At 42.7% G+C, this 26,225-nt stretch overlaps 1 protein-coding gene across 2 annotated transcripts in view; it reads right to left on the bottom strand.

Moving 5' to 3' along the window:
• Positions 1-19,023, bottom strand: part of otud5a (OTU deubiquitinase 5a) — a 31,894-nt gene extending 12,871 nt beyond the window's left edge. For both annotated transcript variants that reach the window (XM_080764398.1, XM_080764399.1), the window contains exons 1-2: positions 18,111-19,023; positions 6,214-6,307 (exon numbers count right to left, since the gene is read on the bottom strand). In XM_080764398.1, the coding sequence (XP_080620524.1) occupies positions 6,214-6,307; positions 18,111-18,716 (700 nt within the window). In that variant the 5' untranslated portion in view covers positions 18,717-19,023. The remainder of the gene's footprint in view (positions 1-6,213; positions 6,308-18,110) is intronic.
• Between the last annotated feature and the right edge of the window lie 7,202 nt (positions 19,024-26,225).

The raw sequence follows: 26,225 nt of genomic DNA, 5'->3' as shown, positions 1-26,225 counted from the left end.
AAAGATTGACGATTGACGTAAAAAATAATTACGAGTATCTCAAATAATTGCGATTATGTACTAATTGTAACAGGCCTAGATGTGTTGAAACGTGATGACACGCCGCTACGAAGACGATTCACTCCACCGTGTCGTTTCCTTACAATTGGATGGCAGAAAAATGCTGGCAGTTCAATATAATGCGGCTAAAACATCTAAAGGCATCTTTAAGGTCGTGTGGTACAGCCTGTGTCCTAAGAAGGCATCTGTAAGGTCATGTGGTACAGCCTGTGTCCTAACCGATGGGCTGACATCAGGTCAGGCCAGGATAACACTTTACATTTACAACATCGGCAAATTAACACACACACACACACACAATGTATATATCACTCACACACACACACACACACACACACACAATGTATATATCACACACACACACACACACACACGTATGCAAATGAGGGCCGGTTAGACTTCCAGTAAGTCACATGGTGTCTGTGGTGATTCTCAGAAATGAAAACTTCCTCGTTCCTCATTCTCAGTATCAGCAGGTTTGCCGCGCGGCGCGCGCGTGTTTGTTTGAGTAAGTGTGAACATCAAAGTAATATGCATTTTGAGTCTACAGTACGTTGTCTAGGCTGTCTAGGCAGACACCACCACAGTAACACCAGTTTAAACTCAGGTTGCTAGTTCCACTCCTACGCTACGTCTGACTCATCACGAACAGCAAATGACATTTACACTGTTCATGTTCACTACTGTATATGACTGTGTCTGTGTGACTGTGTGTGTGTGTGTGTGTGTGTCATGGGAAGAAAACCCCTTCAGAAAACACCTGAGCTCAAATTTCCCCGCGCACACACACACACACACACACACTTAAGGACAATCCCACGGTGCCTGTTGCTTCCTACACCTGCTAACAGCAGTCTAATCAACCACGACAGGAAATTTACCACGGAAAGTGTGTAACTTGTGTTGTCATCTCAATTATTAAAATGTTCCATTTAATTCTCCTTTCCTAATTAATGATTCATTGGGCCAGAATATAGTAGGCTACTGATTCCTGATCTTGGTTGCTGTGGAGTGGAAACTGCCTATATGTATCTTTTTTACGTCTTCTACAATATTGTTTTACCAGTTTCTGTAGCGTTGCCGTCATGGCCGTATAGTACCTTTGTTGTAGAGCTTACATGATATTGGCAAAAGACATGATTACATTTTGTTCACGTCTCATCACAACAAAACAGTAGGTTACGAAAGGTAACTGTTCGGTTTCGGCTCTAAAATCAACCAAACCGAATATACATTTTCTTTTGCCACTATTCAGCCAAATAGTTTCGGACGGTGGCCGAATATTCGGTGCATCCCTAATTGTATGTACATATCTATAATATGATATTTGAGACAATTCCACGCCCACAATTTTGTGCCCATGGAACGCACAACTTTGTGCACAAAGTTCAGGGACCGTGACGTGTGCGGCATTTATTTACGCGTGTGCTTTCTGGCCATGATACGTCACTGACGTTACCTCTGCGTCTTCAACCCAGCTGGGTGGGTCAGGTGTAGGGCAGATATGACAAATAACTGACAAATTGCTCCCGATGTGCTGGTTGGTATACCTTGCATGGCTTCTGCCGCAATCGGTGTATGAATGAATGGGTGAATGTAATGCACTATCTATGTAAAGCGCCTTGGATAAAGGCGCTATATAAATGCACCATTTATATGAATGCACCATTTAACTGAAACATACAAAGAAATTACTGACATATTCATTAATTTCTTTACATAAAATAGTAGACGATTATGAAATTTTAACATTTCAATGTTCAATGCAAAAAACACAATGGTCAACTTAAATGTGCAAATGTGCCGTAATTCAGAGTGAGTGCACGTCAGGTGACATGACCTCAACTTCCTTCTGTAGAAGTTAATCAGCGCACCGCACCGCGCACACACACACACACACACACAGACACACACACACACACCTATCTATATGTTTTACATGAACATGGAATGTGCACGTGAACTTTGTGAAGTGGGTTGCTTTGCCTTTTTATCCGTTTATCAGACAAGACAGACACAGTATACTATTGACAGTCGTTAACAGTACTGGTGGTAGTATTAGTATTTACTGGTGGTAGTAGTAGTCATTTTCATTTTCATTTGATTCATTACATTAGTGCCTACATTGCACCAAAGGTTCCCAGCCCATATGGTCTTCTAGAACCTTGTATAACCAATTTTGGGCGGTAATCCATTCCCTTTTGGTGTTAGCATTATGTTATGCTTTAGCTATTGAAAAATAGCAGATCTACAAGCTCATATAGCGCGCCACAGAGTGGCGTGCTACGAGCTTGTAGGTCTGCTATTTTTTTTAAACTGTCAGGATTTAAGACATTTTTAGAATCTGATCTCAGGTCAAAATGCGTTAAAGAACCACCATTATTCTGTGCGTTAGAATCTGGTCTCAGGTCAGAATGGGATAATGTACAGTTTTTTTGTTTGTGTCATTTCATCACAAACACCTATGTCCCAAAAAATGTCCTGTGAAAAGGCCCTAGTGGCCAAAAAAGTAACAAACGAGAGCACTTGCACAAGTGTATATCTATTCTACGTCCGAGCATAGACATGGTAACGCCCCCGCCTGCCTCCGATTGGCCTACAGACCCTACCGACACTGCCCGTCTAGCCCCCCATTGGTCTCACCAGTCTGTCCTCAAATATGTTCTAATACCTACACTGTGTAACTAACCATACAGTAAGACGCCCCAAAGGGTGACGTCGCACGCACCCATCCGCCTGGGTGAGCACTGGCGCTTTGACATGGGGGGGGGGGGGGGGGGGGGGTCAGATCAACATATGGAATGAATTCTGTACTGGCCATATATGGAGCGTGTACAGATCAACATAATGGAATGTCAGAACAGAGAACAGGTAAAGCTCCATATATGGAGATGGAAGGTTTTGAGGTTTCAGATGCTAAAATACACACACACGCCTGTCAAATTGAGGACAGATAAAGCATGGTGAATGCAGAGCATTGCGTGGAAACGGAGCGTACGGAACTCCCAGGTTTACTCAATACTGGAACGCTCCTTTCAGAAGCGAGGGCCATTGTGTGTAAATGAGGGTATTCAGGGTAACATGTCTTCTTCTAAAGATACCGACTCTCACACTCACACACACACACACGAGTAGAGAGGTTTCACACTTCATGACTAGTTTCAGTTGTGGCCAGCAGGTGTGACAGAGAGAGAGAGCGAGAGAGAGCGAGAGTGTGTGCGTGCGCGTGTGTGCGTGTGTGTGTGCGTGCTAGTGTGCGTGCGAGAGAGTATATCAGGTTTCTTTGAAATGAAAGGAAAGGGCAGACTGAATAGGACAGGAATGCAGACTGGCATAGGAGGAGATGATTATATAACACACACAAAAACAAGCAGGCAAAGTAACTCAAATTCAATTCAGTTAAAATTAAACTCAACTCTCTCTCTCTCTCTCTCTGTCCTCAAAACGATTAGAAGTGTGACATTCTAAACATCCTCTCTCTCTCTATCCCTCTGTATCTCACTCACACACACACACACACACACACACACACACACAAATGATAAACTCATTCAGATAGAATTGATGATTACGCAAGTATGTTCTCTTCAATGGACCTGGCCTGGCAAGGCATCCGTCACACACTGCCCTGAGCCTGAGTGTGAAGCGCAGATGTAGGTCAGTCTGGCTCATGTTTCTGTCTTGGTTTCGATGCTTCTCTCACCTCCAGCTTTCTCTCTCTCGTTCTCTCTCTCACCTCCAGCTCTCTCTCTCTCTCTCTCTCTCCATCTCTCTCTCTCTCTCCATCTCTCCATCTCTCTCTCTCTCTCTCTCTCTCTCTCTCCCCATCTCTCTCTCTTTCTCTCTCCCCCCCATCTCTCTCTCTCCCCCTCTCTCTCCCCATCTCTCTCACACCATTCCTTCTATCACTTCACACCTCTGTCCCTCCCTTCACATATTGTTCTCGTTCTCTCCAGAGTCACACATTCATGTATGATTTATTTTATTTCACTTTCATCACAGCTTAACTCATTTGTCGAAATGAAAAAATAATAATAATAACGTTCGCTCTGAAAGAATATATATTTAAAGATTTGTGCCGCATTTTCACGATTTTTCAAAAATAGCAGACCTACAAGCTCCTAGCGCGCCACTCGGTGGCGCGCTAGGAGCTCCTAGAAGCTCCTACAAGCTCCTAGCGCGCCACTCGGTGGCGCGCTAGGAGCTCCTAGAAGCTCCTACAAGCTCCTAGCGCGCCACTCGGTGGCGCGCTAGGAGCTTGTAGATCTGCTTTTTTTTTTTCAATAGCTAAATTATAACATGATGTATGTAACCACCAAAAGGGGTTCCCGCTCAAAATGGGTTAACTAATGGAACAATAAAATAGAAAATATTTTAAATTTAACTGGGCAAAATACTGATTATCAGAGAGAGAGAGAGAGAGAGAGAGAGAGAGAGAGAGAGAGAGACATGTACTATTGTGTTGCAGCATCTGAGGATCATCATCTGGTCCTATACTGACACCTGCTGGTCAAAGCGGGAATTGGCCCTGGGAAATGTCTGCAAGTTCTACAGTAGCACAGCATGTGTGTGTGTGTGTGTGTGTGTGTGTGTGTGTGTGTGTGTGTGTGCATGCTTGTTTACAGTACAAGAGCTGACGACAGACTTTAACTTTGAGGGTCGTCTCTACTCAGAAAATGTCAAAAACTCGTTAATCGCTAAGCAGCACAAATTGACACTTTGAAAAAGGTCGTTAAGGTCGTCATGGGCATGGGAAGAGTTACATTTTGGATCAAATAGCCAATTTTACAACGACAATCAGTCCCACATGACAAAGAGACAGTCGCTCACATCCTAAATGGTTGCAGCCTCTATAAAAAAAAAAGGACATGACCGTCTGGTGGATCAACATCAGAGAAGTACATGAAAGGACGAGAAAAGTGTATAAACACAGTACTGTAAAACTTTGATCACAGTGTTGTACATGTCAATTCAAACTGCAAGACATTTCAAATACCCCAGACATTAATGAAATTAGAAAAAACAGTTACTATCTTTGAAATGGGCTGCACATTTGATTTGTATGAGGACACTTGTTTTACATCCAAACTTATTCAATCAGCGTTTGGTGGTGGAACATATTATGGGATATAACCGTCAACTTGTTGTCCTTGTGTTTGGGAGTCTGGCCACGTTCACACACAATAGAGCATCGCAGTCCCGCCCCCTTTCATAACGACGTCAGGCCCAGGAAATGATTCCCAATTTTCCCATAGGCATTCCCATTCTGGGCGGGAACCCCTTTTGGTGTCTTACCCCCTCAGGCCGGGAACCCATATTTGGGTTCTGTACAGTATGTACAGTATTCAAAAATGTAATTTTTTTGATGCTGCTATATAAATATTTGAAGTTTTTCAGAAAACTTAGGTCAGGATTTAGAGGCGTTTTTAGAATCGGCCTTAGGCCTAAATGGGTTAAAATGTATTTATTTAAAGACGGTTATGCCGCGGACAAAGCCAACTCGAGTCGTGGCAACTCATGACAACAAACACAACATTTTGGACCAAACTAATAATTACAAAGAAGAAAAACAACAAAAAGTGTTGTAACCTGCCGTTCTTTTCTTCTTTATAATTATTTGTTCATTGGGAGGAGTGAAAAAGACGAATATGGAAAAGAATGGCTAATACTTAGTTCTATCATAATAATCATATCATAATACTGTTCTATCAGAGGCAGTCTGTCAGTCTGTCCAACTGGAAAAGACCCTCTTTCAGATATCCTTGAGTAACTAAGGTGGAAAATATAGAATCATCATCATCTGTCACTTTCTGTATATACACTACTAAGTAATCGATGTGTTTTCTTCAGTCCTCTGTGTGAACTGTTTCAGACCGTATGACGCGTGGGCACGTCGTCATAACTAATCCAACCGACGGGTTGCACGGACGTGTGTACTGTACAACACAGATTCTTTCTCTCGGTCGAGATCAATGAAAATGTGCTAGGACTCTCCTAGCGCATTTTCATTGATCTCAAACGAGAGAAAAATATTTTTAGTTGGCCTCTCCTTCTGCACCATACTCCTTGCTCTTTCACGCATGCGTGTTGTCGTTCACTGACCATAACACGTGTGTGTGTGTGTGTGTGTGTGTGTGTGTGTGTGCGACTCACCGACAGCTCTGAACAGACACGCTCCGTCTTCTTTCATTCGTTTAATGACATATCCTTTCTTCTCCCCAAGATTCTTCTCGAACCAGTGCTCTTGCTGCGAGCGCGCACACACACACACACACACACACACACATATACATATGACATCTTGAAATTGCCTAATGTGTTTACCCAGTACACACAAATTCCCATGTGATGTTGACAATAGCACATATTAGAAAAAAGGAAAAAAAGTGCACAAAATCACACAATTTAACGTGACAAAAGGCAACACAAGAAGTGAACATCAAATATGAGGTTTATGGTAACATAAAAGAACTTCAAAAAGAGAATTCAACAAATAAATAGAGCAAGCAATAGAGGGTATGCACATGTATAAAGTGAGTTTAACGTTGTTTAATGCAATCATAATAGGTTCAAGGTTCTTTATTATTATTTGTCTCTCGAGGAAGACATTTGTCTTAGACAAAGCAAAGGGCCCACATTCCAGCGTAGCCCTTATGCCAATGTCGGCGCAGTGCAGCGTCAAATATAGGACGTTTCTGTTTGGATTCATGGCCAGAAAGTAGTTTTTGCCACTCAGTAGGCGTTCCCGCATAACTTACGGGTATGATGATGATGTCACACGCGTACCCTATACCAATAACAGGAAGATAAGCAGGTAAAAAAAGGTAAGATAATATTGTATGGATTGTATTGTATTGTATTGGATTATGGATGTATCATGTACCTATGATTGTTGATAGGATGTTGTGTACTGTTGTTTTGTCTGTTTTTGTCTGCCTTTTATTTTTTCGACTTTTACTGATGTTGTATTTAAAGGTTTGTTTGTCTTGTTTTCTGTTGTCCTTTTTCTTTCAATTCAATGCGTTTACTCTTTTGTGTCATAATTGTGGGGTTTATTTAAGAGAAGCTGTCAATGCCACCATTTATTATTTGTCAAACTCAGTATTTAAATAATGCTTCTGTGAAAAAAACCAATAAACAAAGTTATAAAAAATAAATAAGATAATATAAGAGAGGATGGTTTCCTGAACATCAAGGTTTTCAAATGTGATTTAAAAGATGAGATAATGTCAGCAGTACAATAATGATACTCCGTTTGCAGAGACTTGAAAACAGCTGATCTGCAAGCTCACGTGTCACATCATGAGGCCTTGTGAGCTTGTATGTAGATCAGCTATTTTCACTATGCGTTTATATCATATGACAAAGTAAATGTTATGTTATGTTATGTTATGTTATATGCAGGGACATTTTGCAGATTTTGAACCTAAATCCCATTGTTCTTCAAGATCATACATGAGAAAAGAAATGTGTACACTTCTTATGCACTTACAAGAATATCATTTGGAGTGCGTTAAAACACGAGAAACATTCTCCTTTAAAGAATAATGAAATTAGCTGTGGGCGACCAAAATACATATTTTATTTCTGTCACTTTCTGTATATACTACTAAGTCATCAATGTGTTTTCTTTTGTCCTCCGTGTTAACTGGATCAGAGCGTACGACGTGTGGCCACGTCACAACTAATCCAACCGACGGGTTGGATGTAGACATACAAGTATAAGTTAAATCATAGAATGTGCATTCACTGCATCACGACATATGTTTTCCAGGTGGGGTTAATTAATACCTACAACAGGGAATAAACATGGCATTCATTCATCATTGGCACAGTGGTAAGCAGCATGGCTGCCTCACACAGTATAGAAGAAGGTCCCGGGTTCATTCAATCACCGGCGCATGTGGCCTTTCTTTCTGTGTGGAGTTTGCATTCATCCGGACACTCCGGTGGGGTTTCCTCCCACACCAACACAGTGCACACATGCATGGTATTATTAGGTAAATACTCTTGCTTTCAGTGCCCTTGATCACGGTACCGGAAAATGACATTACAACTGACAGAGCCCCCTGCTCTCTGCTCCTATAGGTAGTTAGGATGGGCCCCTGGCTGCTCTCTGCTCCTATAGGTAGTTAGGATGGGCCCCTGGCTGCTCTCTGCTCCTATAGGTAGTTAGGATGGGCCCCTGGCTGCTCTCTGCTCCTATAGGTAGTTAGGACGGGCCCCTGGCTGCTCTCTGCTCCTATAGGTAGTTACTTAGGATGGGCCCCTGGCTGCTCTCTGCTCCTAGGTAGTTAGGATGGGCCCCTGGCTGCTCTCTGCTCCTAGGTAGTTAGGATGGGCCCCTGGCTGCTCTCTGCTCCTATAGGTAGTTAGGACGGGCCCCTGGCTGCTCTCTGCTCCTATAGGTAGTTAGGATGGGCCCCTGGCTGCTCTCTGCTCCTATAGGTAGTTAGGACGGGCCCCTGGCTGCTCTCTGCTCCTATAGGTAGTTAGGATGGGCACCTGGCTGCTCTCTGCTCCTATAGGTAGTTAGGATGGGCCCCTGGCTGCTCTCTGCTCCTATAGGTAGTTAGGATGGGCCCCTGGCTGCTCTCTGCTCCTATAGGTAGTTAGGATGGGCCCCTGGCTGCTCTCTGCTCCTATAGGTAGTTAGGATGGGCCCCTGGCTGTTCTCTGCTCCTATAGGTAGTTAGGATGGGTCAAATGCAGAGGACACATTCCCCCCCCCCAAGAGGATTTACCATAACGCTGCAAAAGGCTGACTGGCCATAACAGTATCGTACACTGTAGTGTGAAGCAACACAGCTGCAGCTAATAAAATTAAGATGTGCGTTTGTTAGACTAAAGGGTGCCACCGTGCATTGACAATACAGTCGACTGCTGCCTCGTCTTTGCTTACGTTACTGGGCTGGCACACAAATGGATCTGGAATACACCCAACAGTTACAGTAAACACACACATCTTTGCATTGTATTAGCTGTGGCTGCGCATTGCTTACTCGCCTGCCAATGTCGTTTGTAAACCTACTGGAAAGCAAACTACACAAAATAAGCCGACGTACGGTTACCGTGTAATGCCTCTTTTTTAACCCATTCTGAACGGGAACCCATTTTGGTGTTAGCATCATGTTATGCTTTAGCTATTGAAAAATAGCAGATCTACAAGCTCATAGCGCGCCACCGAGTGGCGCGCTATGAGCTTGTAGGTCTGCTATTTTTGAAAAATCGAAGAACGACTGACATTTTTAGAATCTGATCTCGGGTCAGAATGGGTTAATCAGACCAGTGTGTGTCCAGTGGAAACCTCGTATGAATCTGATCTCAGGTCAGAATGGGTTAAGCACTTTGAACCTAGCATCCCTATTTTGGGCATGTCATTATAGGACAAAACCGTGACGTGCACTCTACTACCAACAGCCCTGAAGGTTTTACTCTACTACCAACAGCCCTGAAGGTTTACTCTACTACCAACAGCCCTGAAGGTTTACTCTACTACCAACAGCCCTGAAGGTTTAAACCGTGACGTGCACTCTACTACCAACAGCCCTGAAGGTTTAAACCGTGACGTGCACTCTACTACCAACAGCCCTGAAGGTTTAAACCGTGACGTGCACTCTACTACCAACAGCCCTGAAGGTTTAAACCGTGACGTGCACTCTACTACCAACAGCCCTGAAGGTTTAAACCGTGACGTGCACTCTACTACCAACAGCCCTGAAGGTTTAAACCGTGACGTGCACTCTACTACCAACAGCCCTGAAGGTTTAAACCGTGACGTGCACTCTACTACCAACAGCCCTGAAGGTTTAAACCGTGACGTGCACTCTACTACCAACAGCCCTGAAGGTTTAAACCGTGACGTGCACTCTACTACCAACAGCCCTGAAGGTTTAAACCGTGACGTGCACTCTACTACCAACAGCCCTGAAGGTTTAAACCGTGACGTGCACTCTACTACCAACAGCCCTGAAGGTTTAAACCGTGACGTGCACTCTACTACCAACAGCCCTGAAGGTTTAAACCGTGACGTGCACTCTACTACCAACAGCCCTGAAGGTTTAAACCGTGACGTGCACTCTACTACCAACAGCCCTGAAGGTTTAAACCGTGACGTGCACTCTACTACCAACAGCCCTGAAGGTTTAAACCGTGACGTGCACTCTACTACCAACAGCCCTGAAGGTTTAAACCGTGACGTGCACTCTACTACCAACAGCCCTGAAGGTTTAAACCGTGACGTGCACTCTACTACCAACAGCCCTGAAGGTTTTACTCTACTACCAACAGCCCTGAAGGTTTCACTCTACTACCAACAGCCCTGAAGGTTTTTCACTCTACTACCAACAGCCCTGAAGGTTTTACTCTACTACCAACAGCCCTGAAGGTTTTTCACTCTACTACCAACAGCCCTGAAGGTTTTTCACTCTACTACCAACAGCCCTGAAGGTTTTTCACTCTACTACCAACAGCCCTGAAGGTTTTTCTATTCCTCATTCAAGTTTAACCCATTTTGGCCTGACGTTGAAATTAAAAAAAATGTCTTGACAGTCCTGACAGTTTTCTGAAACACCTCATGTTTCTCTATCAGTGGTGGACGGACGCCAAAAATATGTTGTTTCAGGGACCCCCCCAGAAGCAAAGATTTTAGTTAAAAACTAATTCTGAAAGAATAGATATTCAAAGATTTCAGGCACATTTTCACGATTGTTCAAAAATAACAGACCTACAAGCTATAGGAGCTTGTAGATCTGCTATTTTTCAACAGCTAAAGTATAACCTAATGCTTAAAACACCAACAGGGGTTCCCGCCCAAAGTGGGTTAAAGCTGACCTAAAACCGTGGCTCTGCCATAATTCCATGGGGGTGTTGTAGCTAAATGTGTTCCCGGGCTGCCTGCCTTCCCCTGGGTCACTCCTTATGACTGACATCCTCCTAGATTTTAGAACTGGCCTCAGGTCGAAATGGGCCACAATGGAACAAGCCTCTGGCTTTTTTTGTGCCTCATCCATTTGGCATGTTTTGAACCCCTTTTGGTGTTAGCATCATGTTATGCTTTAGCTATTGAAAAATAGCATGATCTACAAGCTCGTAGCGCGCCACTCGGTGGCGCGCTACGAGCTTGTAGATCATGCTATTTGTAGGGCTATTTGTAGGGCTGCTATTTTTGACAAATCGAAGAACGACTGACATAGAAACATAGCTTTTTCAGAAAACTGTCATTTTCAAACAGACATTTTTAGAATCTGATCTCAGGTCAAAATGGGTTTTTAACTTGTACTTCCTGCACATTTAAAAAATCAATAAAATATACAATCAATCAAAACAGCAACATGTAAGATTTAAAAAATAAATAAAAATAAACTGCAGTTACCAGGTGTTCCACCCGATCCAGGGACAAAATGACCAACATGTGACTCTTGCTCAACGGCTACGACTGTCTCTTTTTATCCCCCTGGCCTTCCTTATCTTTCATCTTCATATCTTTCTTTTTATTTGGCTGCCTATTATTATTATCTGCCGTGTTCTTTTATTATCGGCTTTTGTGTTTTTACGACCGTCTGCTGTAATTACCAATAACCATGGTGACTGAACCTCCTTTGTGGGAGCAATCAAGGTCTGTCCAGTCTCTGTCCTATAGTACATACATAATGTATGGTTACTGTCCAGTCCTGTCCTATTAGAACATACATAGTGTATGGTTACTGTCCAGTCCTGTCCTATTAGAACATACATACTGTATGGTTACTGTACAGTCCTGTCCTATTAGAACATACATAGTGTATGGTTACTGTCCAGTCCTGTCCTATTAGAACATACATAGTGTATGGTTACTGTCCAGTCCTGTCCTATTAGTACATACATAATGTATGGTTACTGTCCAGTCCTGTCCTATTAGAACATACATAGTGTATGGTTACTGTCCAGTCCTGTCCTATTAGAACATACATACTGTATGGTTACTGTACAGTCCTGTCCTATTAGAACATACATAGTGTATGGTTACTGTCCAGTCCTGTCCTATTAGAACATACATAGTGTATGGTTACTGTCCAGTCCTGTCCTATTAGAACATACATAGTGTATGGTTACTGTCCAGTCCTGTCCTATTAGTACATACATAGTGTATGGTTACTGTCCAGTCCTGTCCTATTAGAACATGCATAGTGTATGGTTACTGTACAGTCCTGTCCTATTAGAACATACATAGTGTATGGTTACTGTACAGTCCTGTCCTATTAGAACATACATAGTGTATGGTTACTGTACAGTCCTGTCCTATTAGAACATACATAGTGTATGGTTACTGTACAGTCCTGTCCTATTAGAACATACATAGTGTATGGTTACTGTACAGTCCTGTCCTATTAGAACATACATACTGTATGGTTACTGTCCAGTCCTGTCCTATTAGAACATGCATAGTGTATGGTTACTGTCCAGTCCTGTCCTATTAGAACATGCATAGTGTATGGTTACTGTACAGTCCTGTCCTATTAGAACATACATAGTGTATGGTTACTGTACAGTCCTGTCCTATTAGAACATACATAGTGTATGGTTACTGTCCAGTCCTGTCCTATTAGAACATACATAATGTATGGTTACTGTACAGTCCTGTCCTATTAGAACATACATAGTGTATGGTTACTGTCCAGTCCTGTCCTATTAGAACATACATAGTGTATGGTTACTGTCCAGTCCTGTCCTATTAGAACATACATAATGTATGGTTACTGTACAGTCCTGTCCTATTAGAACATACATACTGTATGGTTACTGTACAGTCCTGTCCCATTAGAACATACATAATGTATGGTTACTCCTAGTACTTGATCATAACTACAGCGTCACACAAAATCATCAAAAGTAGCAGATATGCCAGCTCGAAATGAGGCGCAGAGCAACATGTTATTTTTTAGCTTGTAGATCTGCTACATAACATTTGCATTTGAATCTTGAAAAGTAACACTTTTGGACATCTGATGTCACCGCCCAACAGATGATATAGTAGTCTGTCTCTACGGACAGACAGAGACATCTGATTTTACCGCCCAACAGATGATATAGTAGTCTGTCTCTATGGGACAGACAGAGACATCTGATGTTACCGTCCAACAGATGATATAGTAGTCTGTCTGTATGGGACAGACAGAGACATCTGATGTTACCGTCCAACAGATGATATAGTAGTCTGTCTCTATGGGACAGACAGAGACATCTGATGTTACCACCCAACAGATGATATAGTAGTCTGTCTCTAAAGGACAGACAGAGACATCTGATGTTACCGTCCAACAGATGATATAGTAGTCTGTCTCTATGGGACAGACAGAGACATCTGATGTCACCACCCAACAGATGATATAGTAGTCTGTCTCTATGGGACAGACAGAGACATCTGATGTTACCACCCAACAGATGATATAGTAGTCTGTCTCTATGGGACAGACAGAGACATCTGATGTTACCACCCAACAGATGATATAGTAGTCTGTCTCTATGGGACAGACAGAGACATCTGATGTCACCGCCCAACAGATGATATAGTAGTCTGTCTCTAGGGGACAGACAGAGACATCTGATGTCACCACCCAACAGATGATATAGTAGTCTGTCTCTATGGGACAGACAGAGACATCTGATGTCACCGCCCAACAGATGATATAGTAGTCTGTCTCTATGGGACAGACAGAGACATCTGATGTTACCGCCAAACAGATGATATAGTAGTCTGTCTCTATGGGACAGACAGAGACATCTGATGTTACCGCCAAACAGATGATATAGTAGTCTGTCTCTAAAGGACAGACAGAGACATCTGATGTTACCGTCCAACAGATGATATAGTAGTCTGTCTCTAGGGGACAGACAGACATCTGATGTTACCGTCCAACAGATGATATAGTAGTCTGTCTCTATGGGACAGACAGAGACATCTGATGTTACCGCCCAACAGATGATATAGTAGTCTGTCTCTATGGGACAGACAGAGACATCTGATGTCACCACCCAACAGATGATATAGTAGTCTGTCTCTATGGGACAGACAGAGACATCTGATGTTACCGCCCAACAGATGATATAGTAGTCTGTCTCTAGGGGACAGACAGACATCTGATGTTACCGTCCAACAGATGATATAGTAGTCTGTCTCTATGGGACAGACAGAGACATCTGATGTCACCACCCAACAGATGATATAGTAGTCTGTCTCTATGGGACAGACAGAGACATCTGATGTTACCACCCAACAGATGATATAGTAGTCTGTCTCTATGGGACAGACAGAGACATCTGATGTTACCGCCCAACAGATGATATAGTAGTCTGTCTCTATGGGACAGACAGAGACATCTGATGTTACCGCCCAACAGATGATATAGTAGTCTGTCTCTATGGGACAGACGGAGACACCCAACAGATGATATAGTAGTCTGTCTCTATGGGACAGACAGAGACACCCAACAGATGATATAGTAGTCTGTCTCTATGGGACAGACAGAGACACCCAACAGATGATATAGTAGTCTGTCTCTATGGGACAGACAGAGACACCCAACAGATCATATAGTAGTCTGTCTCTATGGGACAGACAGAGACCCAACAGATCATATAGTAGTCTGTCTCTATGGGACAGACAGAGACCCAACAGATCATATAGTAGTCTGTCTCTATGGGACAGACAGAGACCCAACAGATCATATAGTAGTCTGTCTCTATGGGACAGACAGAGACCCAACAGATCATATAGTAGTCTGTCTCTATGGGACAGACAGAGACCCAACAGATCATATAGTAGTTGGTGTCTATAGGACAGACGGAGCTCTTTTGTCTCTGTAGGACATACGGTGTCAATGGAAGAGGCTCTTCTACATACATCCATACTGACACACACACACACACACACACTTTGTTTGTAGACAGGTGTACATACTGGCTTTGTTTGTAGACAATTATTCTAGATCTGACTGGGTTGGTAACAGTGACCAGGACCTGTTCACTACCAGGTGTGTGTGTGTGTGTGTGTGTGTGTGTGTGTGTGTGTGTGTGTGTGTGACAGAGAGAGAGAGAGAGAGAGAGAGAGAGGGTAGCAGTGTACTCTAATCCCTTCGTCTTTCAACCATCAGCATGCTGACATTATAACAACATAGTAATATATGAAAACCATACAGATGTAGAACCTGCCATGTAAAACTGAGAGCAGCCACAGGGAGGAGGGTGATAACTGGCACAGGGGAGGGTGATAACTGGCACACTGGTGTTTAAAATTAAATGTATAACAAAAAAAAAGGTTTAGTCAGTTAAATGAAGTCCGCTCACATACAAATTCAGTATATACGGTAGATGTCTTTTGTGCATTTGTCCTCTAAATTTACCCATCCTTCTAACTATTTATTTAGGCGCAGTGGCTGTCATTAATCCAGTCCCCCCAGGGAGCCGTTCAGAGTTAAGTATCTTGCTCAGAGACACTTCGACAAAGTCTAGGCTGAGAACCAGTATTTTGTGTCACACACATACTGTTAATACCTCCCTCCTGTCTCAGCCCGGCTGCACAACAGAGAACATCATCATTATTAACCCATTTTGGTGTTAGCACTATGTTATGCTTTAGCTATTGAAAAATAGCAGATCTACAAGCTCATAGCGCACCACCGAGTGGCGCGCTACAAGCTTGTAGGTCTGCTATTTTTGAAAAATCGAAGAGCGACTGACATTTTTAGAATCTGATCTCAGGTCAGAATGGGTTAATCAGACCAGTGTGTGTCCAGTGGAAAACTCGTATGAATCTGATCTCAGGTCAGAATGGGTTAAATTGTATCGCCACCTAAAAAGGAAAGCGCTGCCGATTTTGGACCCAAATTCCATTGTTGTGATGCGAGGAGATCATATTCGTTGCTGTCGAGCAGAAACCTCTTATCTCCATATTTTAACTTTTATGTATGTTTGTTTTTTCCGTAAATAAATCCCCTCCCTACTTAGTAGCAGAGAGGGAAAGTAGCAAAAATAGCCGATCAACACCCTCTAAATGTGCCACATTGCGACGTGTTTTGAACTTGTAGATCTATGTTTTTGCCATTTCTTCATTTTGAATCATGAATAGCAACAGTTTTGGACATAATGAGGTTTCCACCCAACAGCAACAATATTATACTGTATATAATACAGAAATTACCCCAATTAAAAAAAAAAAAAAAAAAAGCATCCATAGCCAAATTGAATATAATCCCATGCATTTGTGACCGGCCTTACGGGTGGTATACAACTGAGCTCTTCATTTTTTTAATGCTGCAGGTAGGGTTAGGAAATTTAAACAAAAATGGGATTGTAACTATAATGTGTATGACCTTGACCTGCCTTGTGGCTGTCAATTGATGACCAATATATACATTGCGGGTCCCCCCAGATGACAGTGATGACAATTTAAGGACTTTCAAGGCTTTTTTTGAATACCTCAACAAACATATAGAAAGAAAAGAAAGACAATTAATGCATCTGTGGAACAGGGTCAAACCAAATGTAATACCTGTCCTCAACTCCTACATTCTAGTCAGGGTGGCGGTCCATTTGGGGGGGTGGTCACTGGTCAGGTCACTGACTGAAAAGGAACCACTGCCATAGAGTAGTATACCATGTCAAATTCCTTACTGTAACACAGCACAGGTGGTTCTCAATATTTTTCATGTCAAGGACCTGCAAATTGATATGTTATTATTTGGCCGCAGACCCCCATCCATCTGAAGAGGTTTTGTGCCAGGGACCCCCAGAAGAGACGAATTGTAAAAGATAAAAGAAAAAAGAACCAGGATAACCAGGGGCCTTTGGCTTCCCGGGGGGGACGGACTCACTCTCCACTCAGCTATGGTTGCCCCCTGAAACCCCCGAGGGACTCCTGGGGGTCCCCGGACCACACTTTAAGAACCACTGCCATAGACATAGAGTATACCATATCTTTGGAAACCGATTATGTCCAAAGCCGTTCCATTTTTTTAGCCTAAATTAAAATACGGTATAGTGAAATTAGCCTCGGCTAGTTTTGTATATGTAATTATTTACATTCTTGTATGATAAAGTATGTCATTTATTTACAAAAGAGGGGAAAACAGTGTATTACATAGCTTAGATGTATAGTACTATGTATGTAAACTTTACTTACGATGGAAAATGCCCTTTGAGATACTGGGCTCCATTTTTGTCACGGCTAAAGTGGCTAAACCCCTTATCCCTAAACATTGTTTTTTTTTTTTTACTATTTTGAAAAACATTTTTGAATACTTCAACTAGCCAATCTACATTGACACGTTGTGAGCTTGTAGACTGGCCATTTCAACTATTCAAAAAATGTTTTGCAAAATAGTAAAACAAAAAGCCAAAGAAGTTTAGCGGTGACGAAAGTGGAGCCCACTATCTCTTTTTCAAGTGACACCTTGCCAAAAGAAGGTAGCAGAAGAACATCATTCATTTCAAAACTAGGTCACATTGACAGTTTGACACACAATCACAATAACATGCATTAAGACACCTAAAAATAACACGACAGCTTCTGCGAAACATCTACACTCCCTAAGTGAGAATGTCTGTGATCGGGACCTTCAACTCACTAAGTGGCACCTCTCTAACTGAAGAACCTTTTGTGAGTTGTTCCATGAACAACATGAAATGGCTTTTTCTCAGAATGGAAACATTCCTGGGAACTTTTAAAAGTAGCAGTCAGCTGGACCATACTAACGTCAAAGTTAAGATGGATGGGCAGTTTAGACACGACAAACTACATATAACTAGAGGAGTGGACATTCAACCTTTTTTTAAGATAGATAGATAGATAGATAGATAGATAGATAGATAGATAGATAGATAGATAGATATTACAGCAGTTATTAAACATCGGCCATATGGCAATGATGGCAGAAAAGGTGATACATCTGTACAGAATAATTTATGTTATAGAAAGTAAAGCATGGGGTATACCGTATACCAGACTACCATAAATAAGAACACTTTATATAACTTCGTATAGCATTCACAATAGAGTTGGTGAGTGGTAGTACCTGTTCCACTGTGGCGGGGTCCTGGGACTGCAGCCTGGCTGCGTTCTCGTACTCATCCTCGCTGTTATTTCCACCGGCTCCTTCCTCGGTGTCCTGCCCGGGCCCGACACCTCCCGGCCCGGCAACCCCGGGCTGCCCTCCGCCGGCCAGCGCCACCCCCCCGGCCCCGGAACAGGTGCCAGCCTGCCGCCGCCTCTTGCTCAACCCGGGCCCCGAGCAGCAGCCCCCGATGCCTCCCCCGCATCCCCCACCCCCGGCGGACACCGCCAGGTCACCGCGGGGCCCGGCGGCCATACCGCCGCTACTGTCTCTGCCGTCCCCGCCGGGTCCTCCCGCCGGGGACGCCGATGAGCCGCCGCCGACGGGCGGCGGAGAGGCCTGCTGCGGCCGGGAACTGGCCTCGATGCTCCGCCTGTCATCCCTGGCGGACGGCGGCGCGGGCTGGTAGGACCACGGGGGTGGAGAAGCCCTCGGCCGGGCGCCGGGCCGCCCTCCGTGCGGGTGCTGGTGGGGGTCGGAGCCGCTCCTCCTGGGGTCGCCGTCGTCGGCGTGATCCGAGACCCCGACGCCCGAGCTGGGGGGCTTCTTCTTGGGGAGGATCGTCATGATGGTTGTTGTGTGTTTATGAGGAGGAGGGGGGTCAGCGGGGTGACGGTTCCTCCCTTCACGGATCCAATAACGTCGTGTTGTTCGCCTCCCCGAGCGGCCGTCGCGGAGAAATACGCCACGTTAGCGTCTTATCTGGCGGAAAATGGCGACGAATGTGACAATTGTTGCCGTTTTGACGGTTTTAGTTGAACAAAAACAAACCGTCTCCTTCTTCTTCTTCTTCTTCTTCTTCTTGGTTTTCTTCTTCTTCTTCCCGTTCCTCTCTCCAGCCTGGCCACTAAACATCAACACAACCAACCTCACTTCCTGCTGCAACCAGGATGTGACGTTGGCTGGTTGGCAAACTGACAGATTACGGTATACTGTTACTGTAACTGTATGGACAGTAATATGGTATACAGATTCTGTCTGTCTGTCTGTCTGTCTGTCTGCGTGCGTGCGTGCGTGCGTGCGTCTGTGTGTGTTCGTGCGTGTGCGCGCGCGCGTGTGTGTGTCACGTGTCGAAAGAGAGAGAAAGAGAGAGAGACGCACGTCTCACTCACACACGGGGGTCCCTGGAACATCCAGACGGTCAGACCCACAGAAATGCGGCCAGGGGGCCACATCATTAATATAAGTTCTGGTTGCAAAGGGTAAAGTCAGAAGGGAATATAAATATAAAATATTATATAGGTCTCCACCAGGATAGGAGGCGATTAAGCCTAGTAGTGGATGCACAGTTTCACCGCAATCGGACGCAGTGTTCGTGATTTACGGCATTTTGTACAAAACGGGCCACTCCTAAAAACCTCGGAGGAAAATCGTAGCCTGCAATCAGGATGGAATATGAGAAATCAAACAGACCCGTCTGGGTCACATGACTATAGAGATCATACGTGTACCGAATTGTGTGATATCTGGATCAGGTTTTTCCTTTTCCTGTGTGCATACAATTAAAGTGTGCATACAAAGTTTTACACAGATCGGTGCAGTTATAGGTGAAAACACGAATGGGCCAGTTATAGTGCTGTTCATACTTCATAATAAGTAAGTTTTTTTGATTGATTGATTTATTAACAGAATTACAGTTTCAAGTACAACTCAATACAAAAACTGTTAACTGTGAGTGGACGACACCATAAAGCATTACACTTGTTTACTAGAGGGCCCACCATTTTCAATTCATCAAAACATTTAGAGACGTACGAATATACACAAAACAGGAAATCATCATAGAGGAGGTAAAAAGGGAAAAGAAACAGTGAGGGGGAAAAGGGGTGGGGGGGGGATTCAGATTTTACGGGGCCCATGCAGTTTCGAGTCCTTATGATGCCCTTTGAGAGCGGTTTTGAAGGAGTCAAGGGATTCGCATGTCTTAATGACTGTTGGTAGGGCGTTCCACATTTTGGTGGCATAGGAGTGAAATTAATTTACGGTAGTCCCTTGTTTGTGCCGAATCTGGGTTGTTACACTCCCTCTGTTGTTGTGGGTGTGGACTTCGTTAACATTAAGGAAGTATCTAGACAGGTATACATGGTATCTTGGTGGTGTATCGAATCTTGTGGACCAGACCCATTGCAAGATGCTGTACTGTACTCTGTCATCAACCCTAAGCCAGTCAAAGTGGGCAGGGGTGAGGTGGGTTCGGGGAGTGAGGCCAAGTAGTATAGCCTGACCAGTTTGTTTTGGGATGTCTGCTGCAGCCTTGTTTTAAGGGCCGATGTGCTGTGGTACCAGGAGGTGCAAGCATAGTCGAAGAAACCTTGTACTAGTCTAGGGCTCCTGTTTAGGGTCTTCAAGGTGTTTTTGTTGACCAGTGAGGAGATCCTGTAAAGGAATCTTGTTCTTTGGTTGACCTTTTAGATTTTTGACGTTGGCCGGACGTTTATCACCGGAAAGATTAGCCTCCAGGATGGAATCTGGTAATTTCATCTTTATGTGTGATAATATTTTCACCCACTCTAATCAAGGAGTCATCAGCCTTATATAAAGCAGTGTTCAAAATGGACCAATCTTGCAAACTTTGGAAGGCAATCTTAGCCAATGGGGATGGAATATGGGGAAGCGGACAGGTCCGTGTTGATCACATGACTATGTGTATAGATTTGCGTGATGTATGGATCAAATGTAGAGTAATATAAATAAATGTGTTTTGCAAAAATCTGCCTCATGGTGGAGCTATAACAGCCTGGTTGTTGTGGAAAAATCACACCCGTGTGAACTGAGTGGTGCATCTCCCCCCCCCCCCCCCCCCTCTCTCTCATTAGCAGGCAACAGGCAGCACTAATACTATCTCTCTCTCTCTGTTTCTGGCAAACAGCGCCCCTACTAATACTAATAGTCATATACTCGTGCTCATGGCCACATACAGTAGGTACGCACGGACATTGCTGGTTGTAGGAGTGGTTGCACCACTCAAAGACTGGGGTAAAGGTTTGTCGTTGGCATCCAGGGAGAGTGTGTGCACATGCATAGATTGTGTGTAGAACGTTTCACACAAAGATCCAGGCAGAAAATCAGGTATAAGCATTTTTCAAACATTGATGTTCATTGTTTAGTCTTGCCATTGGTCATATTTGCATATAAATACCCCCCACCGAGGCAGAAATTCACAAACTTCAAAATCTGGAAATCTCTGGACTTTTTTAACCTTTGACCTTTAACATTTAACCCTGATAAAGGTAAGTAAAATGTCTGTAATATTTGTGATCATTAGAATGTCTAGAACACGTTACATTTATTATTGTGAAAGATATCCCCCAAATGGAAATGATTAATTTATTATTATTATTTTGATAATTATTATAAATGTGCATACAATTTGTGCATATTTATCTACAAGTAGTAGTAAGGTTGAAATCTCTTTATTGCAACTAGGAATAGGCTAAATTAATTGTGTGGAGGAAATTCACCAGACACGGCACACACACATCAGTTATCAGTGTAGTCAGTAGAGTAGGAGACACAGCACACACACATCAGTTATCAGTGTAGTCAGTAGGAGACACAGCACACACACATCAGTTATCAGTGTAGTCAGTAGGAGACACAGCACACACACATCAGTTATCAGTGTAGTCAGTGAGTTTATTCATATATTTATATAGTACTCTCCCATTTTTACTATACAACATACCCACACAGCTTAATTACAATTGGTGGTTGGTGTCAAGTATTATTATTAATAATAATAATAATAATAATATAATAGTATAGCAATAGTTAAAATAATAATAATGTTAAAGCAATAAACTTTATACAAAATACCCTGCATACTGTATATTACTGTGAATCAAATTACAACAAACTGCAGCTTGTTGTGACGTCAGATTTAACATAATCACATCATCCTACTGGTTATTCAAACTGAGCACCACAAGAGGGCAGAGTTTCACTGTTTTCCAAGTCTATTCTCAGATTCTCTCCCAAAGGAAGGTTTTAAGGTTTTTTTTAGAAGCAGTACAAAATCTGCAATGTATTATAATTACAGTTAACAAATCAGTCACAAATGGACATTTTCAGTGCATGTTCACGGGAACAAACAAAGTTGGCAACTGGAACCGAAACTGGTTCCTCAGAGTGAGGCCTTAAAGACCAATATAAATAAGTCTTAAAATAGGCCTACCGACCCGTGTTCCCCATGCAGGGGTATATACTTGGCCCACACCTTTTTCTCCTCTACCCTAAATGTCTTTGTCAAAAGTCTACAGACTCACAATGTGACACGTTGTGAGCTTGTATAGGCTATAGCTATGTCCAACGACTGTTCACACCTGAATAGGGCCACGCCAAGTGGTTGGTTACAGGTGACCAAAATGGTTCCTGGTTTGCCAAATAAAAGGTTCTATGAGGCAAATGAAGAGCCATTCACTGAATGTAATGGTTCTTGAGTGCGGGGATGGTTCTTTCGTGGAACCACATATAGCCTTAACGAACCGTTACGTTTCCGTGCATGGTTGTTTACGTTGTTAAAATGAAGTGTAACAGGACATAACTGGAAGCTGCACTGTACTGGCCTTTCAACTGTTTCTTCGTTGATTGACAGCTGTCAGGTCACAGTCACAGACCATCAATATTAGATCATATCAAGTTATTAAATGAGAACGTGCTCCACATCTGTATACCAACAATACTTCAGATGAAAGCTGTATTGATGCGCTTTGGTTTTGCAGGGCAGCGTTCAGTGAAAAAAACAAACAAATAATCAAATCTTCATTCATTCAGGCAGTGCTATAAAACAAACAAACAAAACAAAATATATTGAAAGAGATATATTGAAACATCTTGTATGTGTCGTGTCGTGTGTGTACCTGAAGTGTTGTGGGTTTTGTGGGGTGTTTAAAGACACTGGTTTGTGTGAATGTTGTCCCTGTCTTTTATCAATGTGAATGCAATGCATGTTAATATAAAGAAAAGATTACATCATACTTGGATGTAGCCTACAGTAAATATTTATGCGAGACCAAACTATCAATGTATATATGTTTGACTTTGGATGGCCCCACTGCACATTTATCTAAGTGTAGACACACTGTCTGGACTATGTCAGCATACAGTAGTTATTCACTCAAAAATGACAAAACTGTCAATTGTGACTAGTTCCAAAATTGACCATACAACATCTGTACTTGTTTCCTTTCTTTCTATTTGTTTAACATTTTACAATGTACAGTATAACCACCAGAACTTCAACAACGTTGATCTTATCCTATATGTAGCTAGCCAATGTCAAATAGTCTTCTAGAGGCGCAACAGGCATGTAACAATTAGAGATGTCCCGATCGGTATCGGAAAAGTATCAGATCGGTCCTTATTTGGTCATATCGGGTACTATCGGAATATGCCAGTCCAACCACCGATCCGACACAGGGGTAAGGGTACACAGGGGTACACTATGGCAGGTAAATAAAATGTTGGGGGCATGTGGAGTGTGCTTTCGAGTTGCCCAAACTGCAAGTGCACATTTGAGTGAGTAGTCTGTCATAAACACAACACGAGATATATCGCTAGATAGCTATAAACACTATTCCCGGTCAAGTGGACTTCAAAATAAGTATTATTATAAAATATTGTTCTATTCAGTATCGATATCGGCTAACACAGAAATTGTCGTATCGGGATCGGAAACATTATTTTTTTTATCGGGACATCCCTAGTAACAATGTATCGTAAATCCATTCAAACCGGGGACAATTTAAATTAAATCGCATTTTGAATCGTGATGCAAAAAAAAAGAGAAAGAAGAAAATACAGGATCTTTGTAAGATAATTGATTAAAATAAATCAGTAATTTGCTACTGTATTGAACAATAAGAGAAGGAAATTAAAAGAGAAAGAAAATAGGCTTACTGGATTTGTGTAAGAGAAATAATATTAATAATAAAAATACTTTTCGGTCAATTGTCTGTTTAAAAAATCAAGAGAAATCGTATTGTGAACTATAGTATTGCGATTGGAATCGTATGGTGAGTTGAGTGAATCGATACATGCCTATACGCAACAGGTAAGGGATAATGAATGGGTAGGCAGTCATTATCGAGAAATAAAATCAATTTACGGTAATCACCCTGAAGGGATTTTATTTCTCCATATTGAGCGCCGACCCGTTTATTATCTCGCTTATTAAACGGCCACTTAATAAATAAATACATTGACCCCGAATTCAACCAAGCCGTATAATAAAGTAGCCTACTAAAGTACCCTATAGGTATAGTAGTGTCCTTCATAATCTCCTATATACTTACTGTACTAGCTAGTACCAGGGTTTCTATATCCTTCACTGTACTGTCATAGCTTCTGTAGTACCAGTGTTTCTATATCCTTCACTATAGCTAGTACCAACTGCCATAGGCTATAGCTAGTACCATGTGTTTCTATATACTGTCATAGCTAGTACCAACTGCCATAGGCTATAGCTAGTACCATGTGTTTCTATATACTGTCATAGCTAGTACCAACTGCCATAGGCTATAGCTAGTACCATGTGTTTCTATATCAGTGCCAGTGTTTCCCAAACCATTTAGCTCAAGACCCAAAGGAGAAATTAGATGTTTTCCCGGGACCGTGAAAATAGCAGATCTACAAGCTCACAAACGCGGCGCAAAAAGAGCTGCTATTTTCACTACTTCTTAAACTTATGGAAATTATTCGATTTATTGAACTTTATTTATGAAATACTTTTGAGAAATGTTGGGAGTTCATTTAAATTATGAAAATTGTAAATCTTTTGAATATATATTCTTTAGAAAATGGAAGACACAAAAAAGGGGATATTTACTTGCGACCCATACAAATTGGTCCGTGAACTATACATGGGTGCCGACCCACTGTTTGAGAATAGATAGCGTTCTAGCCATGCTCGCCACCCAGACCCAGGTAACTGGTGATTTCTTTTACAAACATTGATTTAAAAAAAATTAAAACATGGGTGCAAAGACATGCAACAGAACTGGCCTCAGCAGGGTGCAACAGCGAAGAATATTAATAATAATCATAATACCACTACAAAATAAAACAGTACCGTAACATTTGTGAAGTCAGAGCAAAGATTGTAATTGTGTTTTTAAGTAAAACAATGTGAACATGTTTCAAGGTCCATGCAGCAGCCATCGATAAAGTTTGGTATTCACCGACAGCGTATTGTGGTCCCCAATGTCCGTTTAACAGACTCTCAGAGATACTAACCCGTAAGGGTCCATTTGGTTCCTAATAAATATTAATCATTTTGCTGGGACCCCCTGGTGTTCCCAGAGCCCACATTGAGACCCACTGATAACAGTAAATGTGTAGCAGTGACAGTGTATTCTTTTGCATTTATTCAACGGTGCTCTTCCACCACCACTGACTAGAAGCAGCTGATCAGCACAACCACATTCTTCTACTTTTGTGCGGTGTGTCAGTAGTGTGGTGATTAAAGGGCCACCAAACCCTATAGGTGACTCGTTTTCCAGTTCAGACTAAAAACATGCACGACACAGCTGCAGCAAAGCATATCTTTAACCTGCTGTAGTTTTTAACCTGGACGGAAAACAAACTATAGGAGGGCAGGGGTCTTCAACGTTTTTCAGGCGCTTAGCTGAGAGAGAGATGAAGCAGGGACCCCCTCACTAGCTGAGAGAGAGATGAAGCAGGGACCCCCTCACTAGCTTAGCTAAGAGAGAGATGAAGCAGGGACCCCCTCACTAGCTGAGAGAGATGAAGCAGGGACCCCCTCACTAGCTGAGAGAGAGATGAAGCAGGGACCCCCTCACTAGCTGAGAGAGAGATGAAGCAGGGACCCCCTCACTAGCTGAGAGAGAGATGAAGCAGGGACCCCCTCACTAGCTTAGCTGAGAGAGAGATGAAGCAGGGACCCCCTCACTAGCCATCGTATAACATTGTGATTCAACCTTTTATAGATGGTTTCATTTATCCACTTAAACCGTCAATACTTGTAAACCTGACCTTTGTCCCTCTACATCTACAACAATGCTCTTTGCCAAACTAAAGCTCTCCTCAGAATAGGGATGCTGGGGTTCAAGTGGTTAC

The sequence above is a fragment of the Protomyctophum bolini genome (assembly GCF_963924005.1).
Source record: "Protomyctophum bolini genome assembly, chromosome: 5".
Taxonomy (NCBI): domain Eukaryota; kingdom Metazoa; phylum Chordata; class Actinopteri; order Myctophiformes; family Myctophidae; genus Protomyctophum; species Protomyctophum bolini.
The sequence above is the reverse complement of the archived record's forward strand: the minus strand, read 5'-3'. Positions and strand labels throughout refer to the sequence as shown.